The 27,760-nt window shown below is 41.0% G+C and overlaps 1 protein-coding gene and 1 pseudogene across 1 annotated transcript in view; one reads left to right on the top strand and one right to left on the bottom strand.

Moving 5' to 3' along the window:
• Positions 1 to 1,300: 1,300 nt before the first annotated feature.
• The window catches only part of LOC133000064 (gastrula zinc finger protein XlCGF57.1-like), a gene marked incomplete at its 5' end in the record, with an annotated part of 29,911 nt that continues 3,451 nt past the window's right edge, over positions 1,301 to 27,760 (top strand). Inside the window, one exon of the mRNA XM_061069930.1 lies at positions 1,301 to 1,755. Coding sequence (XP_060925913.1) covers positions 1,301 to 1,755 — 455 coding nt within the window. The remainder of the gene's footprint in view (positions 1,756 to 27,760) is intronic.
• On the bottom strand, positions 12,591 to 16,634 carry LOC133000059 (6-phosphofructo-2-kinase/fructose-2,6-bisphosphatase 2-like; annotated as a pseudogene).

Here is a 27,760-nt window from a genome sequence, read left to right as displayed (position 1 = left end):
ATATATATATATATATATTGATTAACTTTTATTATATTATGTAACAATTGCATTATCTTTTGGGTATGTGCTTTTATTTTAATGTGTAACACTACTGAGAGATGTTTTGATCTTTGTGGATGTTTTGATGTTATCAGTTTTTCTGGTTGAAGTAATAAAAGTCTTTGTTTTAGAGTTTTAAGATTTAAGTTAGTTAGCTTTCTCCCTTAATTTACCTGACAAAGCTGAACCCCCAATAAAATGTTGAAAAATTAAGTAATTCTTGTGTAAATCATTCAACACGACTGATATCATGGGGGTATAATCTGGCCTGAGGGGTATGAATTTGCCCAGGCCATAATATACCCGGGGTATAATCTAGCCTAGGCCCCTTTAACCCCGGGTATAGTTCGGCCGGGGGGGTATACTATGGCCTATTACACCGGGCCTTGTTGATTGGGTGTGTATTGACTGGCGGTATTTAAAAAACTAGCATCAGCTCTAGCAGCGGAGTTAATCCTCCACTTCCTGTCTGTGTCTGCTGCACCCGGCTGCTCCACCTCTCACCTGAATAATGAGGAGGATTTGATGCTGTTGTGAACGAGTCTGTGCAGAAAACCTGCTGCTGTGAATTAAAAACTTTTTTTACCAGAAACCTTTTGTTTTATGCTGCTTCCTTTACGAGCTGCGTCGTAACACCAACTGTAAACGACCACAACTTCTCTTCCTGAATGTGATCGTTCAAAAATCCCAACAGTCGACATTAAACGACACAACACAAGTTTTCAAAACACTTCAGGAAACTTCAGGAAACATGTGTATTTGTGTTTCAGTGTGTCCTGCAGACATCCAGCAACTGATGGTGAAGAAAGAAGAGGTTCCCCCTGAGGAGCAGCAGTGGAGCCCCCTTGTGGACCAGGAGGACCCAGAGCCCCCCTACATTAAAGAAGAACAGGAGGAACCGTGGACCAATCAGGATGGACAGCAGCTTCAAGGACTGGAGGAGGCTGATATCAAGTTCACATTGACTCCTGTCGCTGTGAAGAGTGAAGAAGATGAAGAGAAACTTAAATCGTCAAAGCTTCATCCAAGTGAGACGAAGGAGAACAGAGCGGACTGTGGAGGACCAGAACCAGCCAGGAACTCAGGTCCTGATGGACGTTTACAACAAGGTCCTGAAGACAAGACTGAAGACTCTTCTGAGACTGAAGAGAGTGAGGATAATTGGCTGGAGACCAGGGAAACTCAGACTGGTTTAAATACAAGAAATATCAAACAGCCTCTAAGTGATGTGGGATGTAAGACAGAAAAAAAATCGTTTAATTGCTCTGAGTGTGGTAAAAGATTTAACCAAAGGGGCCATCTAAATACACATATGAGGATTCATACAGGAGAGAAACAGTTTAGGTGCTCTGAGTGTGGTAAAAAATTTATCCAAAGGGGCAATCTAAATAAACATATGAGGATTCATACAGGAGAGAAAGCGTTTAGTTGCTCTGAGTGTGGTAAAAGATTTGGCTATAGGCAAAGTCTAAATACACATATGAGGATTCATACAGGAGAGAAAGCATTTAGTTGCTCTGAGTGTGGTGAAAGATTTAACCAAAGGGGCCATCTAAATAGACATATGAGGATTCATACAGGAGAGAAACCGTTTAGTTGCTCTGAGTGTGGTCAAAGATTTAACCAAAGGGGCAGTCTAAATACACATATGAGGATTCATACAGGAGAGAAAGCATTTAGTTGCTCTGAGTGTGGTAAAAGATTTAGCCATAGGCAAAGTCTAAAAACACATATGAGGATTCATACCAGAGAGAAACAGTTTAGTTGATCTGAGTGTGGTGAAAGATTTAAGATTCAGTCCTATTGTACGAGACATGAGGATTCATAAAGGAGAGAAGTGATTCAGTTGCAACCTTTGCAACAAAAGATTTATTAGATTTCATCAGCAGATATTCATAGTTACATATTCATAGCTCACTGTTTAAATAGAGTATTAACAGTTTTTATGTCCCTAGGAAAATTAACTAATTGAATAACACGAAAGATTTGTGTTTATATATCTTTTTTTTTTTTTTTTTAACTTCTTTTTATTTCCTTTTGTCAAATACAGTCATACAGTACATAGTTTTTAACATGAAATTAGGTATCACGGGTTCAAGTCTTAGGTTACTGGGGTTAACTGTCCATGTATGTCTCGGGTCCAGGCCATCATGATCCAAATATATCAAAATCAAGTTACTGATTAACAATGTCCACAGACACAATAAATTTCACATAACATTTCATCAAGACATTATTCTGAAATAGTATGACCTGCATATGTCCATTGCTTAAAAGGGGAAACAAAGGGAAAACAAAAGCAATATATATATATATATATTTATTTTTTTTCTCATATCAGATGGAAATGTAGAGCAATTGGGGACCAGTTGTTTTTAAAAACCTCTGTTTTCAGTTGTAATAGGGCAGTCAAGTATTCCATCCTGTACATATCTTGAATTCTACCCCTCCATTGGGTTATTGTGGGGGGCTGTGGCTTCAGCCAGGAGGCTGTTATTAGTTTATTTGCTATTAAAAGAAGGACTCTCAGAAGTTTTGTCTGGCTATTTTCTTCAAGGTTATCAGGCAGTATCCCTAAAATGATGTGTGATGGTTCTAATGGTATGTCTATAAATAAACAAGTTTTTATTTCCTTTTGTATTTTTCTCCAGTATTCTGATAGCTTTGGACATTCCCAAAATATGTGTGTGTGGTGTCCCACCTTGCCACAACCCCTCCAACATTGTGCTGATGTGATGCTCCATTTGGATGTTATAAGTGGAGTTCTGAAGTATCTCATTTTAAGCTTCCATCCAAATTCCTTCCAGTTAGGACTACTGGTTACTCTGTGTCCCTGTTCGAATGATTTTTCCCATTGTTAATCAGAAATTGTTATTTTCATCTCTAGTTCCCATTTTTCTTTAATATCCAAATTATTCTCCTTTAGTTCTTCCTGCAGTATCCTGTATAAATGTGATATGAACTTTGCTTTCACTGTTCCTTGTATTGCCGATATGAAGAAGTGTTCCATTTTGGATGGTGGTGAGCAGAGCTTTTCCCATTCTTGATGTGTATGTAAATAATGTCTTATTTGTAAGTATCTGTAGAAGTCTTGGGTTGGTAACTCATATTTATCTTTAAGCTGTTCAAATGACTACAGCACACCTACCTCGAACAACTGGTCCAATACTACTATTCCCATCTCTCTCCATCGTTCAAAACACCTGTCCAGTCTAGCAGGAAGAAATTCTGAGTTACTTGCTATTCTCATAGCTCTGGATATAGTCATGGGGAGTTTTAATTTTTTCCTCACAACTGACCATATTTTTAGAGTGTTTTTAATCCATATATTAGTAATCTTATTCTTCCCACGGTGGTCTGAATTCAGGAATGGGAATGAGTCCAGTGTGATGTGTCTGGGCATTCACTTTGTTCCATTCCTACCCATATAGTGTCTGTTTCTTGAGATACCCAAGCAACCATCGCTCGTAATTGGGCTGCCCAGTAATATTTTTTCAGGTCAGGCAGGTTCAGGCCTCCGTTGTCTTTTGGGCATAGTAGTCTTTGAAGTTTAAGTCTGGGTGGTTTACTTTGCCATATAAATTTGGAAAATCTTTTGTTCAGTGCATTAAAAGTGGTCGCAGGGACATATATAGGTAGTGATTGAAAAAGAAAGTGCAATCTTGGCAAAACATTCATTCTTATTGTTTCTATTCTTCCTATCAAAGAGAGTGGTGGGATTTCCCATCTTGTTAGGTCTGCTTTTATGTGACCCATCAATTTTCCATAGTTGACCTTAAACAGGTTTGATAAATCTGTTGAAATGATAATTCCTAGGTATCTAAATCCATCTGACCAATGAGCATTAAGTCTTCCTGTTAGGTGTGTAGGCCATTGTCCAACTAACATCATTGCCTCTGATTTTGATTGGTTGATCTGATAGCCAGAGAGCTCTCCATACTCTTTTAAAGTGTCCATCAACGCAGGAACAGATTTGACTGGATCACTTATGTAGGTCAGGATATCATCTGCAAAGAGAGATATCTTATGTTCTCTATTCCCCATGTCCTTTATACCATTTATTTCCTTATTTTGTCTTATAGCTGCTGCCAAGGGTTCAATATTTATAGCAAAGAGCAGGGGACTGAGGCAGTCTCCCTGTCTCACCCCCCTCTGCAGATCGAAGAACTCAGAACAGCATCCGTTCACTCTGACACACGACCTTGGGTTTTTGTATATGACCCTGACCCAGTTTACAAACTCTGGGTGAAATCCCATTGCAGATAGTGTTTTGTACAAGAAGTCCCAATTCACTGTATCAAATGCTTTTTGTGCGTCAAAACTTATGAGCATTGATGTCTGCTTATTTTTCTTAGCACAGGTAATAATGTTTAGGGTTCTTCTTATATTATTAGCACCCTGTCTGCTGGGAATGAATCCTGTTTGATCCGGGTTAATCAGCGTTGTAATATGTTTTTGGATTCTCTGTGCTAAAATACTTATAATACAATAATTTCTGGTCATTACATATCAGGCTAATGGGTCTATATCCTTCGCAGTGTGTTGGATCCTTTCCTTCTTTATAAATAACAGATATGATGGCCCGGGACCATGTCTCAGGGGAGTCATTTTTGGAAAGAGCGTATCTAAACACCCTGGTTAAAATCGGCGCCAACCAGTGTTAATTTCGTTGACGATAACGATAACGAAAAATATTCGTTAACGCCCCTTTTCCCATGACTAAGACGAGACGAAGACATAACGAAATGGATCTTTGAAAATAAAAACTGACGAAATCTATTTTAATTTTCGTTAACGAGACGAAACGAAAACGTGGCAGGTTGACTAAGTCACAACAATTTTTAAAAACATAATCGTATCAGGCCGTCATGAAGTACCCGGAGCGGCGAGTGTGTGTGTCTGTGTGTGTGTATGTGTTGCCAGACAGCGCACCGGTCCCGAGGCTCCAGCGCCGCAGCTTCTGGATCAGAGCAGAAGCTGCAGTTGGTTTCTACCGAGCTTCAGTTTCCTCCTCCGGTCTGATCTGCTTTCACTTTTTGTTTTCACATTTCGCCAACGCCAACTAAAATATATAGGCTGCAACTATTTGTTTTTATTTATTTCAAAATAGGGTACTTCTTATTTCATACATTTCCCACAAATATGGGGATGACTCAAATAACCCTACATAGTTCTGCGTTTAATTTATTTCAAAGTAGGCCTACACTTGCCTGTGTATTTTCTTCTCCTCTTCATAAGCATTTGGTGTTTCACTTTGTTGTAACAGGTAAAAATAAATAAAATGTCAACAGTTTTCTTTATTGTTGTTCTATAATTTCATAAATGCAATAATCTACAGATTAGTATAGTATAACTTTATTTAAAATTGTATCAGCTTTGTTATCAAATATGTTTTGCGGCTCCAGACAAATTTTATTTGGGGGAAGAGGGGGCAAAATGGCTCTTTTGATAGTAAAGGTTGCCGACCCCTGCTATAGACCTATAGGAGGGACATCTAATGGACAACCTAAGTACTGCAAGCTAGACTAGTACGCAGTTGTAGACACAACACAGGGGGTCCCTGGACCTGAGAAGGGAAGATATGTAGTTTAATGTGGCTATTAAATGTGACTAAAACTAGACTAGAATGTAATTTGTTTTCGTCGACTAAAACTAGACTAAAATGTAATTTGTTTTCGTCGACTAAAACTAGACTAAAATGTAATTTGTTTTCGTCGACTAAAACTAAGAAGGATAAAAATGACTAAAACTAGAATAAAACTAATATGCATTTTCGTCAAAAGACTAAGACTAAGACTAAATCAAAAATAGCTGCCAAAATTAACACTGGCGCCAACTCATTTATGAAGCATTTATAGAATTCTCCAGAGAATCCATCGACTCCTGGGGATTTATTATTTTTCAATCTTTTTATTGCATCCCTTATTTCTATTTCTGATATTGGTGTTACCATATTTAATGATACATCTTCTGGCAATTCGGGGAGGTTTAACTTAGCTAGGAAGGTTTTAGAATTATCTGTTGTTGTTTGTGATTTAGGTTCTTTGTACAGATTTTGGTAAAATGATGCAAATGCATCTGCCACCTCTTTGGGAAGAGATACTGTTCTTGCCATTGTTGTTTGGACTACCTTAGAGACAGTTCGGTTAGCCTGAGCTTTGCGAAGTTGGAAAGCTAGGAGGCGGCTGGCTCTGTTGCCCATCTCATAAAATTTCTGTCTGGAGAATCGTAGAGCTCCCTCCGCTTTGTATGATAAAAGCTTATCCAGTGATTTTCTTGCCTCCTTGAGTTGTGTGGCATTAATACTTGATCTATTATTCTGGTGTTGTATTTCTAGGAGTTTTATCTTGTTTTCTAGGGTCAACTGTTCCTCTAGTCGCTTTCTCTTCAGTTGTGATGATATCTGTATGATTTTCCCTCTTATGACTGCTTTTGCTCCCTCCCATAAAATTGACGGGTTAACTTCTCCATTATCATTTGTCTCAAAGTATTCTTTTAATTGTTGTCTCAAATCCTCCACTATTTCTGTGTTGCTCAGAAGAGATACATTCAACCTCCAGTATCTGAAAAAAGAGTACATGCCCAGGTCTATTTTCAGTATAATGGGGGCATGATCACTCAGAGTTATAGGTTCAGTGTAACATTCTATTACTTTGTACAGTTATTGTTGAGGAAGACAGAAGAAGTCAATTCTTGAATAACTGTTGTGTACATTAGAAAAAAAGCTGAAATCTCTCCCTTTAGGGTTTTTAGTTCTCCATGGGTCCACAAGTCCCAGTTCAGAAATGAAATTATTCAGTGTAAGTGTTTTTGGACTTTTGGGTCCCATCTTGCACCGTGTTAAAGTCCCCTCCAATTACTAGCATACCCTTTGAATTGTCTGAAATGGTGTTCGCAATTTCTTTGAAGAAACCTGGGTCGTGTTCGTTTGGAGCATATACATTCAAAATGGAGATCTCATTTCCTCCGACACTTCCAACCACCATGACATATCTTCCTGATTTATCCTGCACCACCTTCTCTACACTGAAGGCCAGAGTTTTACTAATTAGAATCGCCACCCCTCTTTTTTTCCCATTTGAGGCACTATACACTAAATTTACCCAATCCCTCTTTCATTTTTTGTGTTCTTCCTCGGATAAGTGAGTTTCTTGTAGCATTGCAACTGAGCATTGCATTTTCTTTAACTGAATATTTTTTTCCTTTTTATAGGATGGTTTAGTCCATGGACATTGTAACTCACTATGGTCAATTTATCCATGTGGATAACAGTACCTCTTCATTCTGTCTTTAAAAATTATCAAATATTTTCCAGAAACGTACCCGTATTTAAAAAAAACAAAAAACCTATGTGACTGCACATTTATGAAATTCACATGTAATATCCACCATTGTGGAAAACAACAACACAAAATCAAAACAAGGAAGAAGTAGACTCCCACAAACCCGACTGATCTAACAAACATAAAATCAGTCTCAACATGGACAGAGAGTTGTGACATGTCTCTCCGGGGGTGTGCACACAGTGCAGCTAGGTTACACGCAGGTCCGAGACCTTTGCTATAGCCCGTAGTGCTCGCTAACATGGAGCGTAAAGAAACAAAAAAAAGAAAAAGCTCCTCGATGGAGGAGAACTTCTTTTTTTTTTTTTTAAATAATGTTAATGAGCTTTCTGTGATAAAGCTAGCCAGAACATATTAATCCTTCTAAGTAAGCTGGGTCTTCGTTTCCCTCAAAGTCTACTCACAGCCCTGCGTGTTTCCACTTGTTCCCTCGCCGTCACCGTGGAGGAAGCTCCTCAGATCTGCACCGGTCATCACGTTCGCTCTGTTTGATGTTGAGGTCCGTAAAAGTTCCGCCCGAAGCGCCTCCCGTTCATCCAGGTGGACATGGATACCGATCCCAGCAAGTGTTTGTGCCGCATCTGAAAGTGTCATGAAGGTCTTGGTTCCGGATCTCAGGTGAATTTTCAGCTTGGCAGGGAACGGTGATTGAGCTTTAATGTTCTTTTCTTTGAGCTGCTTTATCACCTCCCTTACTTGTTTACGTTTCTTCTGGATGTCAGACGTGTAGTCTTGGTCAAAAAAGATCTTCAGCCCGTTATATTTCACTCCTCCTCGATGTTTCCATGCTTCCTGAATGACCAATTCCTTAGTTCTGTAGTCGAGGAATCTGACGATCACTGACCTCGGGGAGCTCCCCGGGTCTGTCGGTTTCATGGTCAGAGATCGGTGTGCTCTCACTATGTTTAAATTCAGGTCCTCTGGTAATGTCAGTGAGGTTCGGATGAGATTGTTTATGTAGCTCAGCATATCGTTGTTTTCTTTCTCTTCTGTTACTCCGTATATGCGGAGATTGTTGCGTCTCGCTCTGGATTCCAGATCCACACATTTTGCTGTCAGGTTAGCATCTCATTGTAGCAGGTAGCGAAGGGCTCTTTCGTGTCGCTGTGTCTTGTCTTCGGCTGCACCAAGCCTTTGTTCATATTCTGTCACTCGTTGCTCGAGCTGTGTCGTCCTTTCTGTTACCCAGCGAGTGCAGTTTCCAGTCTTGCTAACGCCTGGACTGTAACGTCTAACTTGTCTTGGGCTTTTTTAGAGGCCTCAGTTTGCTCCTTCCTGAATGTGCGCAACTCGGCTAGCACCGCTGCCATGGTCTCTTCGTCACCTGAGTCACTTTGACTTTGTTGCTCCTTGGGGGGATTTGGAGCCTTTTTGTTCCTCTTTCCTGTCTCTCGTCCAACGCTGGTCATCACAGATTGTTGTTGTGATTAGCTTTAGGTGGGAAACAAAGTTGTAGTAATGTTTTCTGGCTAGTTTTTTTACAAGTTCTCCGGGAGCTTTCTGGATCAGGCTGTTGCCTCGATCATGACGTCACCGGAACTCTATATATATTATTTCTACATAATTTCTCTATTTTTCATATTGTCCTTCATGTCATTTTAAGGTTGAAGTGTGTTCCTTGCACAGTTTGTATGTGTGTTCTTAACTAGTTCATATGATTAAATATCTTTGTTTTAAAACAATGGTTTCTTGGTTCGTGAGATTCAATGACTGTGTGTTCTCCTTTATGTATTGAATGTGTTTCCAAGAATAAAAGTCTAATAAAAAGGTAATGGCGTCATCGCCCTCCTCCTCTTTGTTTCTGTATGAACGGAGGCTGCACTGGCTACAGTTGAATTGTCTCCTCACGATACAAATTAATCAGCTTCTCACAGTCAGACATGTTTGTTTACGTTTGACGTGAAGTCGGAACTGGGCATTTGAGACTTTTTGTTTTTTCTGGTCATAATAGATCGGTCAATGTGAACGCGTTCCAGGGGTCTCGTTGTATTTGATTTTTTGTTCACAAAAGTTTGAAATAAGTATTTACTTGGCGACGTCTGGTGTGTTTTGTTAGGCACAGCTTCAAGAAGAGTAAAGCTCAGCACAGTGTTCCTTTTCCAGTGCCTTTGTTGATGAAACAATTAGTTCCCTTCATTTGTAGTTGCAACTCTAGGAGGATGATAATAATGATGAAATATCTCATTTTCAAGACATCTATGAAAAGAAACTGAGCAGTGGTGGTGTCTGTTTAACTGAGGATTATGTGTCAGTGGTCAAATCAGGTTTGATTGTCTTATTAGGGCCCGAGCACAGACATCAAAGGTGTCTGGTGAGACCCTATTGAAATTGTAAGGATTATTATTATTATTATTATTATTATTATTATTATTATTATTATTATTATTATTATTATTATTATTATTATTATTATTATTATTATTATTATTATTCAGGCAAATGAAATGGCTTTTTGAGGGCTTTAACATGCTCAACTTCTTACCAAAATTTGCAGAAAGTTAGAAAGTGGTGAAAATTTACATATTCTGAAGGAATTTTCAATGGGCGTCGCAAAATGGCTCAACGGTGCCCCCCGAGACCCCCCGAGACCCCCAGAAGGTGTTCCCATTGACCTATCTTCACAAAAATCGATATACAGGTGTATCATGACCAGACAAACAAAAAAGTCTCTTGGTGCAATTGGAAAAACACAACAGGAAGCCTGCTATTTTGCATTTAGTGGCCATTTTGGCCATATTCCACATTTTTTCTTTGATACACTTGTACCAGGGTTTTCATCGGATCAACTTCAAATTGAGATGAGTGTCATCACAACAAGATGGAGATAAAAACTGACTGACAGATTTTATTTTAATCACACGGTGTGACCGTGGCGTGGTGTCAAAGTTTGATTACACGCCATTAAAACACGATGTTCTGTAACGCGGACATACATGGACCATGAATCCTTTGATTTCAGTCTTCCTAGATCAAAGGAAACTTTATGTCTTGCAAAGGTTACGTCTCTCTCTCTCTCAGAACTGGTTATTTTTGTTTTTTCAGACAAAAAGCATGCAACGCTTCAAAATGGATGTGCTCGGGCCCACCCAGTGCTGCTTTGCAGCCCTAAAATTTTTATTATTATTATTATTATTCAGGCAAATTAATTGGCTTTTTGAGGGCTTTACCATGCTCAAATTCTTACCAAAATTTGCAGAAAGTTAGAAAGTGGTGAAAATTTATTATTATTATTATTATTATTTAGGGCCCGAGCACAGACATCAAAGGTGTCTGGTGAGACCCTATTGAAATTGTAAGGATTATTATTATTATTATTATTATTATTATTATTATTATTATTATTATTATTATTATTATTATTATTATTATTATTATTATTATTATTATTATTATTATTCAGGCAAATCTTATTATTATTATTATTATTATTGTGACTAAAGTGAATTGGCTTTTTGAGAGCTTTAACATGCTGAACTTCTTACCAAACTTTGCAGTAAATTAGTAAGTGGTGAAAATTTACGTATTCTGGAGTATTTGGAAATGGGCGTGGCAAAATGGCTCAACAGCGCCCCCTGGAACCCAGCCCCTAGATTTCCACATAACCGATTTTCACCAAAATCGGGCAAGAGGTGTATCGTGACTAATCATGAAAAAAAGTCACAAAGGGAATTATGAAAAACGCAACAGGAAGCCCGCGATTTTGGATTTAGTGGCCATTTTGGCCATTTTGGCGATTTTTACTTTAATGTACTTGTTTATTTTAATATTTTTCTATTTCTCGGATTATTAAAAAAAACATAAATTCTTCTTTTAATATGTTCTCCTATTCAACGGAAAGCCAATGAGCTGTCTAACTCCACAGCCCCATAGTGCTAATTGCCCTTCTCCCTTATCTTCTTTATTAATTGGGGGGAGGGGGCTGATCTAAAAATCCATTTGATAATGAATCTTAATAGGAGAAATAAGCAACTGAATTAATTAATTAATTACTTTCCCTTTTTCCTATTTGCTATTCAACCTGCTGAGTCATTTAGCTTCTCCATTCAACCTCTCCATTCCGTGACACTGTGGGCCTTGTGCTGATAAAACAAGGTAAAACAAAGCAAACTAGCCACGTAATCTAATTTCATTTAGTTCTTTAATAATATTGACAACGTTTTTCATATAACAAGGGACAATACAATGAAAGTCAAAAATTATCAATAACAGAGTTGAATGCACAGATTCATTTGTCTCTGATATTTCTTTGAGAAAAAACAAGACTCATTGAAACTCACTTTTATCGTCTGCTAAAAAGGCACAAGGAGGCTGATTGGAGCACGGCAATAACTTATCAATGATCAAACATTACACAGTCATCCAATGAAACTCTGCATTAGTAAATAAACAGACTGATGTTGAGGACAAGTTAAGAAAATAAACGTTTGCAAGAAATAAAGCAAATTCTTTGTTTGATAACATGAAGAAAAGTATCTCAACAAAATAGCAATACCTACAAATCCCTTCAAAGAACACATAATGAATATGTATCATTAAGAGCTGATTGAGACACATTAAAAACATTGTGAACAGCAGCTCGAGACAGAAAGTTCAATCTGTTACCTACTGCCGGGACAATATGTCAAGTAATGTGAAGTATTTTCTAACAATGCTTCTATAACAAGAGGGATAAATCTTTATACAGCATTTGAATCTTCCTTCAGAACCCCGTTCAGTACAATCTCTGTCTATGAGATGAGCAGATTTATATTCAAAAAAGTTTTTACACCATCTACTAATGTTCTTGTATTGAGAAGAATAGAGGAGCTGATACTCAGTGTATGTAATGGTCACTAAGGCTTTGTATTATTTACAGTACAATAAGGATTAGTTGGCAGTTGTGTACAACACTGTGTTTTGTTGTTTTGTTGATAGATTTCTTGTAGTGCACATGCAGAAGAGTTTATGATACTAATGATGATGCCTCCAGGTCAAAGCTTCAGCATGCAGAATAAAGACAAAGACAGAAACTGAAGATATACAGAAACAAAAAATGACCCTGTGTCCAAGTTGCCTGGTTTTAAAACACAAACTCTTCTTTGACTTCCTCCTCCTCTGACCACGATTTCCAAAAACTGTAGTTCAAAAATACCTCTATCCATCTTCAGTCATGATCGAATCCACACTTTAATTTGTGCCGTGAAGAACAAGACTTTTCATCTTCACTCAGAAGCGGACACAGCCACTAGTTTCCTCGGAGTTGTCAAAGTCGATTCCTTCGCACAGGGACTCCTTGAAGAGAGAGGAAACGTCACTGACACTCACAGATTAATGCCTCACAGCTGAAAATACTATTAGAGGAAACTAATAGTGTCTCAGGAGTCTTAAGTTCCTATTTGGAAAATTGGGTATTTTATGGAGAGTGCTGTTAAACGGCTGCAGCACTGGAGACTGTTCATTAGAACATTGTCTAAGAAGAAGTTATTAATTATTCATCAGAATCAGAGTGCGATAGTCGTTCTTGATAACGTCGCTGAGATGAAACATATCGACAGCAGCTTTCTGAATGCAAAGGTGATGGAAGGTTGAAGAAACCAAAGTGCTGGAAAACCATAAAAAACATGAAACACTGTGATAACGTATATTCAGATAACATGACTTGAACAACGGCTGAATTATGGGAAAGAAATAGAAACGTTGGCTAAAGTTTTTTTTTACCAAGTCTTCACAAAAAATACTCACAGACATCTTCTTCCTATTCGGGGCTGAAAGACGGGTTCAGAAGGAGAGAGAGAGAGAGATGTGGAGATGGGCTGAAGCACTGTACCCACAAGGCAAGGCCAACACATACACATCAAATACACAACAAATATACCCAAATTTTACTGGTTAAAAATCAATAATTTACATTTTATATTAATTTCCAATTGCAGTTAAATTTCAAATGGATTTCAGTTAAAAATAATTGTCCCTCTAGAAAAGAGCATAAATCTAAAATTTAAGATAAAAAAAAATTGATGCTGATATAAATGATTGTCTTATAGAAGAGGCTCGTGAAGTGATTACTACTCTTAAACCACCTCATCTCCACATAAAGTTTAAATTCAATTTTATTTCAGCAGAGGCTCAACTCATCGGTAGTGTTTCTCACCAAGAGACATGCTGTTCTGCATATTCACGCTGGAAACAGACCAGTGGTGAAGCAAAGGTCATGCAAGACAAACATCAGACGGCCAAGAAACATTCAAGAAAGAGAACTTTCCTTCGAGACCCGACACGTGACAGACACACAGAGACGAGTCCCATGTCAACACGGAGATGGAGACATATTGGAAGGGGGGGGGCTGTAACTCTTTCACTAACTTGGCTTTGCAGTCCCTCTGGCATCAGAGCTGATGGCGTGGGGGCAAGCGGTAGCCAGGGCGGGTTGCCTGCACTGTAGAGCCTGGGACGCTTGACCTGGTCGTGACTGGACAAGGGAGTGTAACTATTCCGCTGAGGTACGAGAGCAGAGTCCCTCAGGGTTTCATCCTGGTAGGAGATGAGATGCTGCAAGGTGTTAAAGGACAAAACAAAAGATCTGGGGACTCCTGATCACAGCCGAGCAGAGTAACCATCCTCTCCACATTGACTCGTGTTAACAGGCTCAACAACAGAAGCCAATTCAAAGGAGACTTTGAATTGAATTGGAGAATTTAAGGGGATTGTTAAGATTAAGATACATTTTATTATCCCACACACATGCACAGACATGCAAGGAGGGAAATTTAACCTCTGCTTTTAACCCATCTGGTGCAGGACACACAGAGCAGTGGGCAGCCGTGTATGGCGCCCAGGGAGCAGATGTTGGGGAAGTAAGGTGCCTTGCTCAGGGGCACTAGACAGGGAGAATCCACTTGGATTTTTGTTTCTCCGTGGAGTCGAACCAGAGACGAACCAGAGACCTTTTCTGCCCATAGTCCAAGTTTCTGCCACTAGTCCACCACCTCTCCAGTTAATGAGTGCCATTCTAGTTTGTGCATGTAAAAAACCTGCAGTTAAAAAGCCCAAAGTCCTCAGTGAAGGCAGCTCCTCTCCTCCTGAGACAACACAGCTCCTGTAGCTCCTCAAGCACCTGAAGCACATGAAGCCGCAGAGGAGCTGCAGCAAAGGACAGTCTGAAGAAAGTGATGTGTTTTTTGAAGATTAGAGCAAGTAAACCTTTTCAAATTAAAACACAAATTCAAATTATGACCCTGAATATGTCTCCTTTTAAGGATAGAATAAGTATAGCACACACCTTCTCTTCATTTAAAGGTTTGAAAACCTTTAAAATAATTCAAAGAAGCTCAAATACAGCTTTTCTTTCATCCATAACCAGAGCGATGGTAATAATGATTATTTCAGCCAAGCAGGGCAGCACGATCAGCCAGGGCTTCAGTCCATAACATATAAAACATTTAGTTTCATTAGCTGAGCTGCAGGCAGGTTCAAGATTCAAGGGACAGGGATTAAAAAGAGGGAGTTAAAGAAGCAAGGCATCACAAACCAGCATTAAACTAGTGGATACAACAAACAGGAGCCTGTTAGACTCTGTGGCTTTAATTCAATGGTGAAATCACATTCATGTAAAAAATGTGATTATTCAGCTTGAATGAGAGGAACTTACAAGGGGCCGGTCTCGATGTGTGTTCACTGCCTCCACGTTCAGATAAAACAGTTCCACTTTGCAAACCTGCAAGAGAGGAAACGGAATATTTCAATAGAAGAAAGGGTCATAGGGTGAAGTTGTGTGTCCTTGGGGGGGAAGGACCTACCATACGCCACAGATGTGAGTTTGAGCACAGTGTGGAGCGGACACTTCATGTACGGCAGATCTTCTGTAGGATGATTAAAAAAAGCACAAAGTCAGTATCTGTGTGTCCGTGTGTCCTGTGTGTGTTTTGTGATCATTCTTCTACCTGCACTTTTATCCAGGAAGTACGCCAACAAACATCGCATCACGGCCTGGTGGCAGACGACCAGCACGTTGCCCTGTCTCTCCAGCTCCATGATGACCGGCTCCAGTCGCTGAACCAGATCCTGGTAGGACTACAGATCCAGAGAAGACGATTTTATCAAAACATCAACCTGATTAACATCTGTGAAACACGAGGGGATGGAAGGAGTGGGCCAGGTTACCTCTCCTCCTTGGTAGCCATAGTGATACTTGTCCTGGTTTCTCAAAGCAAACTCCTCTGGGAAAGTGTTCTCGATCATCTCATAGCTCATCTCCTCACACACACCCTGAGGAGGGATATTCAAAAAAAGAAAAGAATATTCATTCTAATATCACACACCAAAGTAAAGTAAGCAGAAGCACTTTCACTGCACATAATACAAAGAAAGAAGTGTTTTAATTCCACATATTATACATAGGGATTGTTTAAAGACAGTAGCAGAATATTTTAATACATAAAGATGCTTTATGAGAGAGATTCCTCTCATAGATCGGTACTAACAGCGTCGATCTCGTTGAGAATCTTCCACTGTTCATAAGGAACCCCGAGCTCCTCCGCCGTCTGGATGGTTCTTCTCAGTTGACTCGTCCAAACCTTCAAATCCCACAGTTGGTGCTCCTCGATGAAGTCTCTCAGGGCGAACTGGGACACGAGAGAAACACAAATCGACAATCATCGCCTGGATATCATCAATTCTTTTCTAAGGGTTCCTGTCTGGTTCATTAGATTGATGCTCAGTAGCAATGGAGAGAATTAAAGTAAATCTTATCCCAGTGAACTAATGAGTCTTGTGATTGGTTCTTTCTGTGTCATCGTACCTGTTTCCCTCGAGGAGAAAGCTCGGAGTCCCCCCCCGATGCGGCCCTCCACGTTGTGGTTGCTCTCTCCGTGGCGGCACAGGTAGATGGAGTGAGAGTGCACGTGGATGTTCATGAGGTAATACACGATCTTGCTCTGGATGTAGTCCTGCACCCGGTTCACTAGGAAACGCCGGCCCACGTTTATCACCTTGATAAACGACAGGTCCCTGCAGGTGGTGAAGGATCATGGGGGGGCTGAACTTAAAATCTGCTTACTGATGCCATCTAGTGTTCATTTGTTGCAAACTGCTATAAAACCTTTTAGGTTCACAGGAGCATAATCCAGATATTAAATGTAATTACCTATTGAGATAGAGAGAAGCAGATGTGATCAGCTCTTACTTGTCGTAGTTGTCAGGATCTAACGGTTGATAAGTGACCTTGTAGGACTCGATGCGTTTGAGGAAGTCGTCCATTACTATCTCTCTGTGTCTCTCAGGGTCGTCGGGACTGGACACCTTCACTTCCTGTGGCAGGTATGCAGCACAGTCAGACCATGTGAGCAAGCAGCATGGTTCTGACATAACTAAGCAGACACCGGGAATATTTATAGATTAATGGTTTGAGTGACGTACCAGAATATTAGCAGCTATCACCTCAGGGTCGTCACACACCGACTCCACCAAGAACACCTGTTGGAGAGAGGTCAGAGGTCAACGTATGACTAACACGCAAACATAACAAGATCATCAAGTTTTTAAATTAGACATTAGAAGGGGCCCTGTGAAATTAGACAGTGGTTTTAGTAAATGGGCGGAGAAGGGTTTGACAACAATAAATCAATTATTTGAAGGAACGACTCTCAGGGCTTTCTCACAACCTTAAGCAAAGTATGGTATTGAAGCTAAGGATCTATTCCGATATTTCCAACTTCGGCACTATTTGACCACACACAAGGAGTGGGACAAAATTAGGGAAACACCAGGCAATTTTGAACAGTACTGGGTGGAGATAGCTGAGTATCGAATTCAAACAAAACATATAATATCCTGTTTATACACAAGAATTCATATGGATACAGCTATTGACACATTGTATATAAAAGGTAATTGGTAATTGGAGGCTAACACCATTATTACAGATGATGAATGGGAAACCTCTTGGGTGACCTGGCACAAATGTTTAAGTAGTCCAACCTGGAGAGAATTTAGTTGGAAGCTAAGAATGAGATATTTTAAAACACCCATAGTAATAGCAAAGTATGACAAGACGTATGCACAATATCGTTTTTAAATTAGTCATTGAATTCCCCTCTCTGCTGGAGAGGTTGTGGTCTAAAAGGCGACTTTTCTCAGATTTTCTGGGATTGCCCTAAATTGCAGAAGTTCTGGGAGGAGGTGATGAGGGAGATACGTGAGATCTTGAACTTAGACAGCTCGATTGACCCACAACAGCTGATTTTGGGAACTACAGCTTCAAGGGGACTAAGGAAAAACGAATTATATATGATCAGAGTTATGAAGCTAATTGCCCACAAAATGATGACAGTAAACTGGCTCAAGCCCCACCCACCTACCGTGGACCAGTGGGCCCAGAGGCTCCAGGCTGTGAATTGCATGGAAAGTTTAACTGCAATCCTACGACTCCGGATGGACATTTACTTTGCAAAGTGGACACCTGTGATAATGTATCTGTTAAAATGAACATTCTGTTGACATTTGACTGGACAAGCTGAACTGAATGTGAAACTATGTGAACCCATTGGGATAACTCTTCTGCCATTTGTGTTTTATTTTTATTTTATCTTCACTTGTAATATTGTATGACATGCTCACTGTCAAGGTACTTGTTCTAATAAAAGTTCGGAAAAAAAAAAAGATTAGTCATCGAAGGGGCCATGAAGAGGGTTCTTGTTAACATTTAAAAGTCTCACATTCATCATTTCACGTTCAACGCTACATAAGCTGTGAATGTTTGAATGTTAATTTCAATTAAGTCCAATTTCCAAAGACAAGATAACAGCAGGATAAAATAAAAGCACTTCCAATGTTACCTTGAATGCATTCTCCTTCACAAAGCCTTGAATGAGGTCTCTACGTTCTCTTGTTGTGTTTGTTGCATCAAAAACCTGAGAAAACAAGTCAATGTGTATAACGTGGACAGTGTCAGCTTCAGAGTGACAGCAGCAGCCTGTTTGATATCTAGGTCACAATTCAGCAGTGAGATGCTGTCAGGAGCCCGTCACGTTTTCACGAGACAAACCCCATTTCCACCAGATACGACCGTGAGGGGAGAGAGGCAGCTGTGCTCTGTGGAAATCAGCAGTGATTTTATTATGTATCGGCATGAAGTCTAATAACATGAACACTCCCTACTTGAACAGATCTATTCGTCTGTTTGTAATAATACTAATGGCGCCACCTACTGGCAACAGGAAATAAGCTTTGTTTCACAACTATCGGAGTCTCTGTCTCTTTGTCCCCTCAGAGACTCAGAGTGAGGAGGAAGGAGCAACATGTCCGCCATGCAGCTGCTGCGGGTGTCGGTACATGAGCGGATCCTCGCTGCCGCTGAAGACTTCCTGCTGCAGGTGGAGGAAGGAGGAGGAAAGGCTCGAGTCCCGGAGCTGAGAGCGATGCTCACCGAGCGGCTCGCGGCGGCGGTGGAGCAGATCCTTGCGGGACTTGAGGAAACCGTGGCTGGGTACGAGGAGCGAGTGGAGCGGACAGAGCTGGAGATCTGCCGCCAGAGGAGGCTGCTCGATGCCGTGATGCAGCCCGAAGTCCGGCTGCACAGAGCAGGTCAGTCCCTGGAGGAACCGCTAACAGGCTAACGTTAGCTAGCATCATATATATCTATATCTATCTATGCTGGTGACGCTCTCTGAACTAGCTCCTCTGCTAACAGCTGTTTCTTTGCATCACTCCGGCTACAATCACCGGTCTGTAGTTAAACAGCCACACATCCCAGCCCCTCCTCTCTGGTGCTTCGTGACTCTGTGTTCTGTGTGAGCTCAGCCTCGTAGTCTAACAGGCTGATACAGCAGCGATGGCTTCTCTCTCTCCCTCTTGCTCCGAGTGGCTCATGTTCACTGACTCCTCCGCCTCCATTAACAGTAGTGCTACATGTAATAAATGCAGTGTGTTGGTAGCGATGGAGGCGAGAGGCTCAGAGACCTAGAAGCTCGGCTCCGCAGCCTAGAACCTACGTTAGTTGTAGTTAGCTTAGCCCCCGCTAGCCGCCGCGGAGCTACCTAGCTTAGCACGTAGCTTAGCCTCAACGATTTGTTTACCTTTTTCCAGATGTTGATGGTCGGCTGCAGAGCTGGTCGCAGATTCGTCATTTTCACAAAGCGCATGTGTGTGAAGTTCGGTGATCTACTGAAGGTCTCGCTGAAATAAAAATCATACAAAAACCCTTCACGAGTTCCTGTGTCCGTGCCAGAATCACGTGGAGCCTTCAATATAAATTAAATGGTTAAAAAAAAAGAAAATAGTACAAAAATCTTGACCGGGACTCGAAACAGCGAGTCAAAGCACCAATAACTTCTGGCCTGATGACGATCTCGTTGAGCCGCTGAAGTTTCCATCGCGCAATAGATAAATGTCTCGTTCTTTGCTTTGTCAGCTGTATAACACCAGATGTGCTTTAAGGTAACGCCCAGATCATCTGGTGATAGTCCCAACACAGACAAAACGCATGTTTACTTAATACCAGGCTTTACAATCTGATGCTCCTCTTCATAGGAGACACAAGGAGCTCTGAAGAACACACACGCGTGACCAGCTCCACGCCAAGTGCTTGTGTTTGACGCTGGTGATCATTACAACGCGCACACACCAAAGCAGTGTCAGATGTAAACATCGCTCACAGCAACAAGAAGGAAGCTCCAGCGGTGTTTTTATGAGTAAAGTTGGTGAATTATAATAGTGATAAATAATAATAGTGATAAATAATAAAACTATTTATATTTGTTGTATTTTCACAAACAATGTGTTGTGGTGATACAAGCAATTGTGGACGCTTCATGAAACATCATCATTAAAAATAAAGTGCATTTTGTATCAGTATCATCTTCTGACTAAATATAAATGTGAAAGAAATCCCACCACGGGAATCGATGCGGTGTGGTCCACATAAAAATTAACGTGATGACAATGGCACTGCGCCACTGATCGGGAGATTTGCTGAGTCACGTTTATGTTCCGCTGACTGTGAAGCCTGTGCACATCTTACCCTGAGTTATTGTTTCAAGGAACACGCCCAGGTTAACTTTTGACAGTCACAATTTCCCCAAAAACTCGGAGTTATCATTCATACTTGACACATTTGGACACGTTCACCAACTTTACTCATAAAAACACCGCTGGAGCTTCCGCCTTGTTGTTGTGAGGCGATGTTTACATCTGACACTGCTTTGGTGTGTGCGCGTTGTAATGATCACCAGCGTCAAACACAAGCACTTGGCGTGGAGCTGGTCACGCGTGTGTTCTTCAGAACTCCCTGTGTCTCCTATGAAGAGGAGCCTCAGATTGAAAAGCCTGGTATTAAGTATGCGTTTTGTCTGTGTTGGGACTATCACCAGATGATCTGGGCGTTACCTAAAAGCACATCTGGTGTTATACAGCTGACAAAGCAAACAACGAGACATTTATCTATTGTGAGACGAAGATTTCAGCGGCTTGGTGGCGTAGTGATATCGTCATCTAACCAGAAGTTATTAGTTGTTCGGCTGCTACACACTTCTCTGCTCCCTCTGGATCAGTCACACAACCCCATAGAGACTGTGTCTGTCCACCGTCCGATTACATGATTTAAATCAAACATTAACAGAGCGAGAATTCCACACAATAATAATCTAATAGAAATTTACACAACCTCTGCAACAACTCAGGAAACTAAGACTTTTAAATGTGGTGTTTTAAACATGAGATCACTGTCATCAAAAGCTATTTTAGTAAATTAACTAGTCTCAGATTACAACATAGATTTATTGTCCCTCACTGAGACGTGGCTGCATCCTGATGAATCAGAATCAGATTTATTGCCAAGTAGCTTTACACCTACCTGGAATTTTTTTTGGTAAATAGGTGCATACATTTAACATAAAGCATAAAAACACAATAAGTACTTCACATAAGAAAGAAATAACTGTTTATAAAAAAATAATGTCCAAGATATAAAAAGTGAAATAAAGAGTAAAATGCAAAACAGTTTATACGAGATATAAAAAGTGAAATAAAAAGTAAAATGCAAAACAGGAGAGAAATGTGGATGTGCAATATACAATATACTGTTATGTGTGTTAATGTAACACAGAATTGAGGCGTGGGTGCGGGATAAGAGTCCAAGCCAGGTGGGGGTTGTTAAGTTAACTCACTTGCGCAGTGTAACTTCAGCGTGAAAGGTTCAAGCGGAGCGTCTGTTTCATTCAGTATAATTTATTCTTCCTCGTGCACCGGCTCTGTGCATCCGTGTCATGCACAGGTTCACAACAACAATAACACAGGATGTGACGACATACACGTCATATATACACAGGTACGAGAGAAGCGTAAAACCTCTAATAACAGGCAAAACTATTACCGTAAAACAATAAGAGCGTTCTCTATAATAAGGATAGTTTAACACCCCCACTCGCTCTTATCTCATTAGGTTGCATCAAAACAAAAATAACAGAATGTGGTATCCTTGATACTCAAAGAAACAAAATACTCTTTGCACTCTTAAGTACCAAACATGTTTTGTGCAAATCTTTTTAACTTCAGCTTAGTAGCTGGCTTTGTCATGACATCAGCAATCATTTGCTCAGTAGGACAATATTCCAAAATAAACTTTTCATTGTTCACATTTTCCCTGATAAAATGATACTTAATGTCAATGTGCTTGCTCCGTTGTCTGTTGACTGGATTTTTGGCTAGTGCTATGGCACCTTGGTTGTCTTCATACACTTTTGTTTTTGCATATTGATATGTGTCTATACCCCTGAGTAACTGCTCTAAGTAAATGCATTCCTGTACGGCTGATGCTAAGGACATGTATTCAGCCTCACAAGAGGATAAAGCTACTGTCGGTTGTTGTCTTGTTTTCCAGGATATCAAAGAGCTTCCCTCATTTAGACTGACACAATAACCTGATGTACTTCGCCTATCTGCTGGGTCTGATGCCCAGTCAGCATCACTGTAGACTCTGAGGCCTAATTTTTCTCCGTCATTTCTCCTAAAACATAATCCCTGTTCTGTTGTACCTTTAAGGTACCTGAACACATGTTTTAATGTGTTCCAGTGTTCTACTGTTGGTTCAGCAAAGTGCTGGGAGAGTTTACTGACCACAAAAGTTATGTCTGGTCGGGTACATGTAGACAAGTAAATTAAACTTCCTGCTGCCTCCCTGTACTTTCTTGGGTCTTTCAGTTTTTCTGCATGTTCTGTGTATTCAAGTTTTGGTTCACATGGAGTTTCTCTAGGTTTGCAATCCTGCATCCCAAATCGATCTAGAATTTCTCACATATCTCCCCTGTGACATTTTGACTACACCATCTGCTTGTTCGAAATCTATGCCCAAGAAATGTCTCAGCTTTCCCAAGTCTTTCATTTTGAACCTTTCAGTGAGTATTCTCTTTACATTTTTCAGAACATTTTCATTACTAGCTGCTATCACCAGATCGTCAACCCATATGATTAGGATTACTTTCTCGTTGTGCTTTTCTTTTGTATACACACAGTTCTCAGCTGGGTTCTGTACAAAATCATTCTCACTTAAACATTCATGCATTATAGTATTCCAATTTCTCCCTGATTGTTTCAGACCATAAATAGATTTTTGTAATTCACACACAAGTTTTTCACCTGTATTGGACTTTTTCTCATAACCCTCAGGTTGCTCCATATAAATTTCACGGTCAATTGGGGCATGCAAGTAAGCTGTCTTCACATCCATCTGGTGTAGGACTAGGTTATCTTGTACAGCCTTTTGCATGACCACTCTCACACTTGACATATCAGCTGTGGGTGAGAGTCTCCTCGTAGTCAGTGCCTGGTTTCTGACTGTAGCCTTTTGCTATGAATCTTGCTTTATATTTATCAGATCCATCAATTTTGGTCTCAAGTGCATAAACCCATCTGCCCCCCACTGTCTGGTTGCCTGGTGGCAACTGAGTAAGCTTGAAAGTCTCATTCTCCTCCAGGGATTGCATCTCCTCTCTCATGGCATCAGTCCACTGCCTTGCTTTGCTTGATGCAATGGGGTCCTGGTAATTTTGAGGTATGTCACACACTGCTCTGTAACAAGAGTCCATGCATGTGTGCAGTTTGTCATCTGTCACATAATCCTGTAGATAAGCTGGTCTCTTTCTAATTCTCGTGGGTTCCTCTTGATCACAGTCTCTGTGGACACATCTGGCTGTGTGTACTCAGTCTTTTCAGATGAAGTCTCTCTATCATCACTTTGAACACCTTGACCTGGTACATTTTTCACATTCTTATCAACAACATACTCATCACTGTTGTCATCAGTAGAGTGTATATCCCCGTATTATATGTGTGATTCAGGTGTTTGTGTTTCCCTGTCTTTGCTTGCTTTAGTGGTGAATTTCACCAACCTATGCTTTTTAACCCTCTCTGTGTCTGGATAGTACACTAGACAGGCTGGGCTGTTTATCATAGCCTATGAAAACACCTTGCTCACATCTGGAATCCAATTTGCTTTTCTCTTGCTTGTAGGCAAAACACATTGATCAGAATTTTGGTACCCTTACTGTGAATAGCTCGTACGGCGTTTTCTTTGTACGTCTACTGTAACATCTGTTTCTCACATAAGCTGAGGTCTGTACAGCGTAGTTCCATAAATTATCTGGTAACCCGCTTTCTATCAGTAGGCATCTGCTCATATCATAGAGTGTTCTCCACCCTCTATCTGCTCTGCCATTTTGGTGGGGTGGAACTTGTTGATGTCATTCATGATGTGGGAAGTCGCTCCCGCATCCATCATGATGCCTTTCATCTTCACGTTACCTGGTGGTCTTTCACTCTTGACATATCTGGCCATGAAGAGGTGGTCTTGGTCGTCACCTTGCTCCTCTGCAACTTTTCTGACGCCATCTTGTCCCCCCTTCTTCTTACAAAGTGTTTTTGCATGCGTATTGTTCTTGCAGTAACTGCACCACACTTTTCTGTAACACCTTCTTGCCATGTGTCCCATTATTCCACACTTGTAGCAGGTAATGTTAGCATCTTCTTCTTTTCTGCTACTGTGTGGCTTGCTATGGCCTCCACCATGTCTTGTATACGTTTTCATCACATTATCTGTAGTTGCTTCAGCCATTTTCATTTTCCCTGATTCCTCATAGACTCGTAGTCTTCTTTTGAAATCTGCAAACGTGACGCTGTCTTCATTCTGCGTCACATGGACAGCTAGCGGCTTGAACAAGTCCGGTAGCTCGCTTAGCGTCATGGCCACGATCAGTCCATCACTCATGGTCTCTCCTGCTTCCCTTAATGCTGTTATAATGTTCTCAGCTCTTATTAAATAGTCAGTAACAGTCTCGCTGTCTGCCATGTGAAGCTTGGCTAGAGACGTTTACATATTTATAATCCGTGGCTTGCTCTTTCCAGAATAACATTCTTTTAGTATTCGCAGGGCTTTCCTGCCATCTTCAGCAGCCTCGTGTCTGATTAACGATAGGCTTTATCATCTATTAGCCTTACCAGCTCGGCGTAGCAGTCGGCATTCTTCCGTCGGAAGGATAAAAATGACTGAATGTGACTAAAACTAATATGCATTTTCGTCTAAAGACTATACTAAATCTAAAATAGATATCAAAATTAACACTGGTGTCATGAAGTTGAAATTTGAGTTATAATAACAATGTTAGTATTGGTGTAGCGAGCTAGAGAGTTTAATCAGACCGGATTCAACTAATCAACAGCTATCTTGGAATGAAAAAAGTATGTCAGGATGTCCAAATACACCAAAATGCTTAATAACTAAATAAGCTGGCCAAGGAGTTAGACCAGTGGTTCTTAACCTCATTGGAGGTTCTGAACCCTGCAAGCTTCAGCAGTGCATTCACCGAACCCTTCGTAATTGGAAAAATAAAATAGGATTTCTTCAAAATATAGGTATATATTTTTTAGTGCACAAAATGAACCATGCATCAGTTGCACACAAAAGAACTGTGTTCAAAGAACAAAACTTGAATTTCACACAAAAACATAACTCAATGAATATTTACTGCAAATCAATGTGACTTTTGCTGTTGCCTTCCAGATACAAGTTCAGAAATGCGCGGCTTCACCTTTGCAAGTGCCACTCTCATATCATTTCCGCAACAAAGTCTGTTCCTTTTCTTAATCTGCGTGACAATGTTCGTACTCTCGCAAAAACAGGGCTAATTCCACAGGCATGGCAAAAACACGATTCCGAACGTTAGAATGGTACAGAAGTACCTTAAACTCAGAGCCCACTTCCTTACACAGCTCTTTGAAGATGCAGTGCTTCACAGCACTATTTCGCACGTAGTTCACAGATTCAACTACAATTTTTAATACTTCTGCCAGTTTGGAGGAAAGGTTTTTGTTGCCAACGCATGCCTGTGCAGAACACAGTGCGTAAAAATTATGTGTGGTGCATCGGATTTCACCAGCGCTCCAAAACCAGAGTGTTGTCCCAGCATGGCTGGAAATCAGATCTGCAACTTCTTGAGCCAAGATGTCATCGCTCATGTCGTCTATTCTGCTGCTGATAGTGTCATTTGAAAGAGGAATTTGGGATAACTTATCTTCATCATCATGATATTCACCATCTTCAAAGCAGCTGGTTTTACGAGTGTTTCACCAATGGTGTGTGGTTTGTCCTGCTTTGCGATCAGGTACACAACTTCGTACGATGCTGTGAGGATTAGGGTTGGGTACCGAGAACCGGTTCCAATATGGAACCGGTTCCATTATGGAACCGGTTCCATTACAACCGGTACCTACCCGGACCGAAATGCAACGGAGATTTCGGTGCTTCATTTCGGTGCCTGAGCCAATTGCAGACTGAGGTCTCCGCTCGTCCCGCCTCCTCACACTTCCGCTTCTTCCTTCACGGGAAGCGGCGCCTCCCGCCGGGCCCCCGGCTCCCGGTGGACAGACTCTTGTCCCTGCGCTGTCCGCGCCCCGCGTGCGTCAGGGCTCACGTTCAGGTGGGGGGGGGGGAGACCTCTCCCCGGCGCTGCCCCCCGCCGGGCGCATTTCCTCCGTGGCGGTGCGCCGCGGGCTCCGGGTCGGCTTGGAAAGGCTTGGGGCGGGAGGAACGAAGACCACGGCGAGACATGTTTCATAAAAGCGTCCGCATTTTAGGGGGACGAAGGGGGGCCGAAGCCCCCCTGCGACAGCCCCAGCCGCGGAGACACGGGGGGGGGGGTAAACTTTTGTTAACAGTTCGTATGTTATTCATAGTTTTAAGTTAAAAAGGGTTTTGTATTTATTTATATTTATAATCTACTTTAAACAGTTAATATATTTGGCAATAAAAAAAGCCTTTCTTAGTCAAGCATCGTTTTGTGCACTTTTTTGAAAAAAGTATCGGTTCCGGCACCGTTTAGGAACCGGTATCGTTTTAAAAGTATCGGTTAGGAACCGGTATCGGATAAAAACCAAACGATACCCATCCCTAGTGAGGATCGGTTTGTTGATGGGTACATGCCGAGCACAGGCAGAGTAGCCTTTTCATCGAATCTGGCTCTCTTCACGTTGAATTCAGCGAGCGTTGTGTTCTTGTATTTCCAATCTCCATGCAGCTTTAGGAAGTGTTCCTTTAGATTTGCCGGTGCCTGACTAGAATTGCTCAACTTGGCATTGCAAATCATGCATTGAGGACCCATCACGTTCCTTAATACACGTGAATCCATATTGTACGTATTCGTCCAACCACTTTCTTTTTTGCTCGACATAGTTAGTATGAAGGGATTGAAAGATTAAAATAAGATCACAAATGACGTACAATCACAACAGCCACAAGCCGACCACTGAGCGCACCAAGTTCCCTGCAGCACAGATATCAAAGCTAAGCAGTTTGCGTGATCAGCTGCAGCCAATGATGGCCAAGCAGACGTCACAAATAATGCAAGTGGGCTGAATTTATTTTGTGTAACACATTTTTACTGAGCAACTAAATATTTGTAATCTAACACGGCGAAGATAAATTGTGTGTTGCGAAATTCTCGGCAGCCAATTTTTTGAAGGCCTACAAAAAACGGCCTGACATTGCTAGTGTGAACCGGGCTATACTGTGTGTGTCTTGAGCCCTGCCGAACCCCTGAGAGTGACTCACCGAACCCCTGGGGTTCGATCGAACCCAGTTTAAGAACCACTGAGTTAGACCTTACTGGCCATCAAAGAGCATGACAACTCTTTCATACATGCAATGCAGCTCACAGAAATATATCCCAACTTGTGTATTGCTCTGCAGATCAGAGCAACACTACCAGTAACAGTAGCTTCAGCCGAGAGGAGTTTTACTAAATTAAAAGTGTTGAAAACGGTGTTTTGATTGATGACTTTGCAGCAAGGAAGGCCAGAAGGATTGCACTGTAACCCTTGAAGTGTGATGCTAGGGAGTGGAATGTAAATAGTTA

The sequence above is a fragment of the Limanda limanda genome, chromosome 4, assembly GCF_963576545.1.
Source record: "Limanda limanda chromosome 4, fLimLim1.1, whole genome shotgun sequence".
Classification (NCBI taxonomy): Eukaryota; Metazoa; Chordata; class Actinopteri; order Pleuronectiformes; family Pleuronectidae; genus Limanda; species Limanda limanda.
This window is presented reverse-complemented; position numbering and strand designations above follow the sequence as displayed.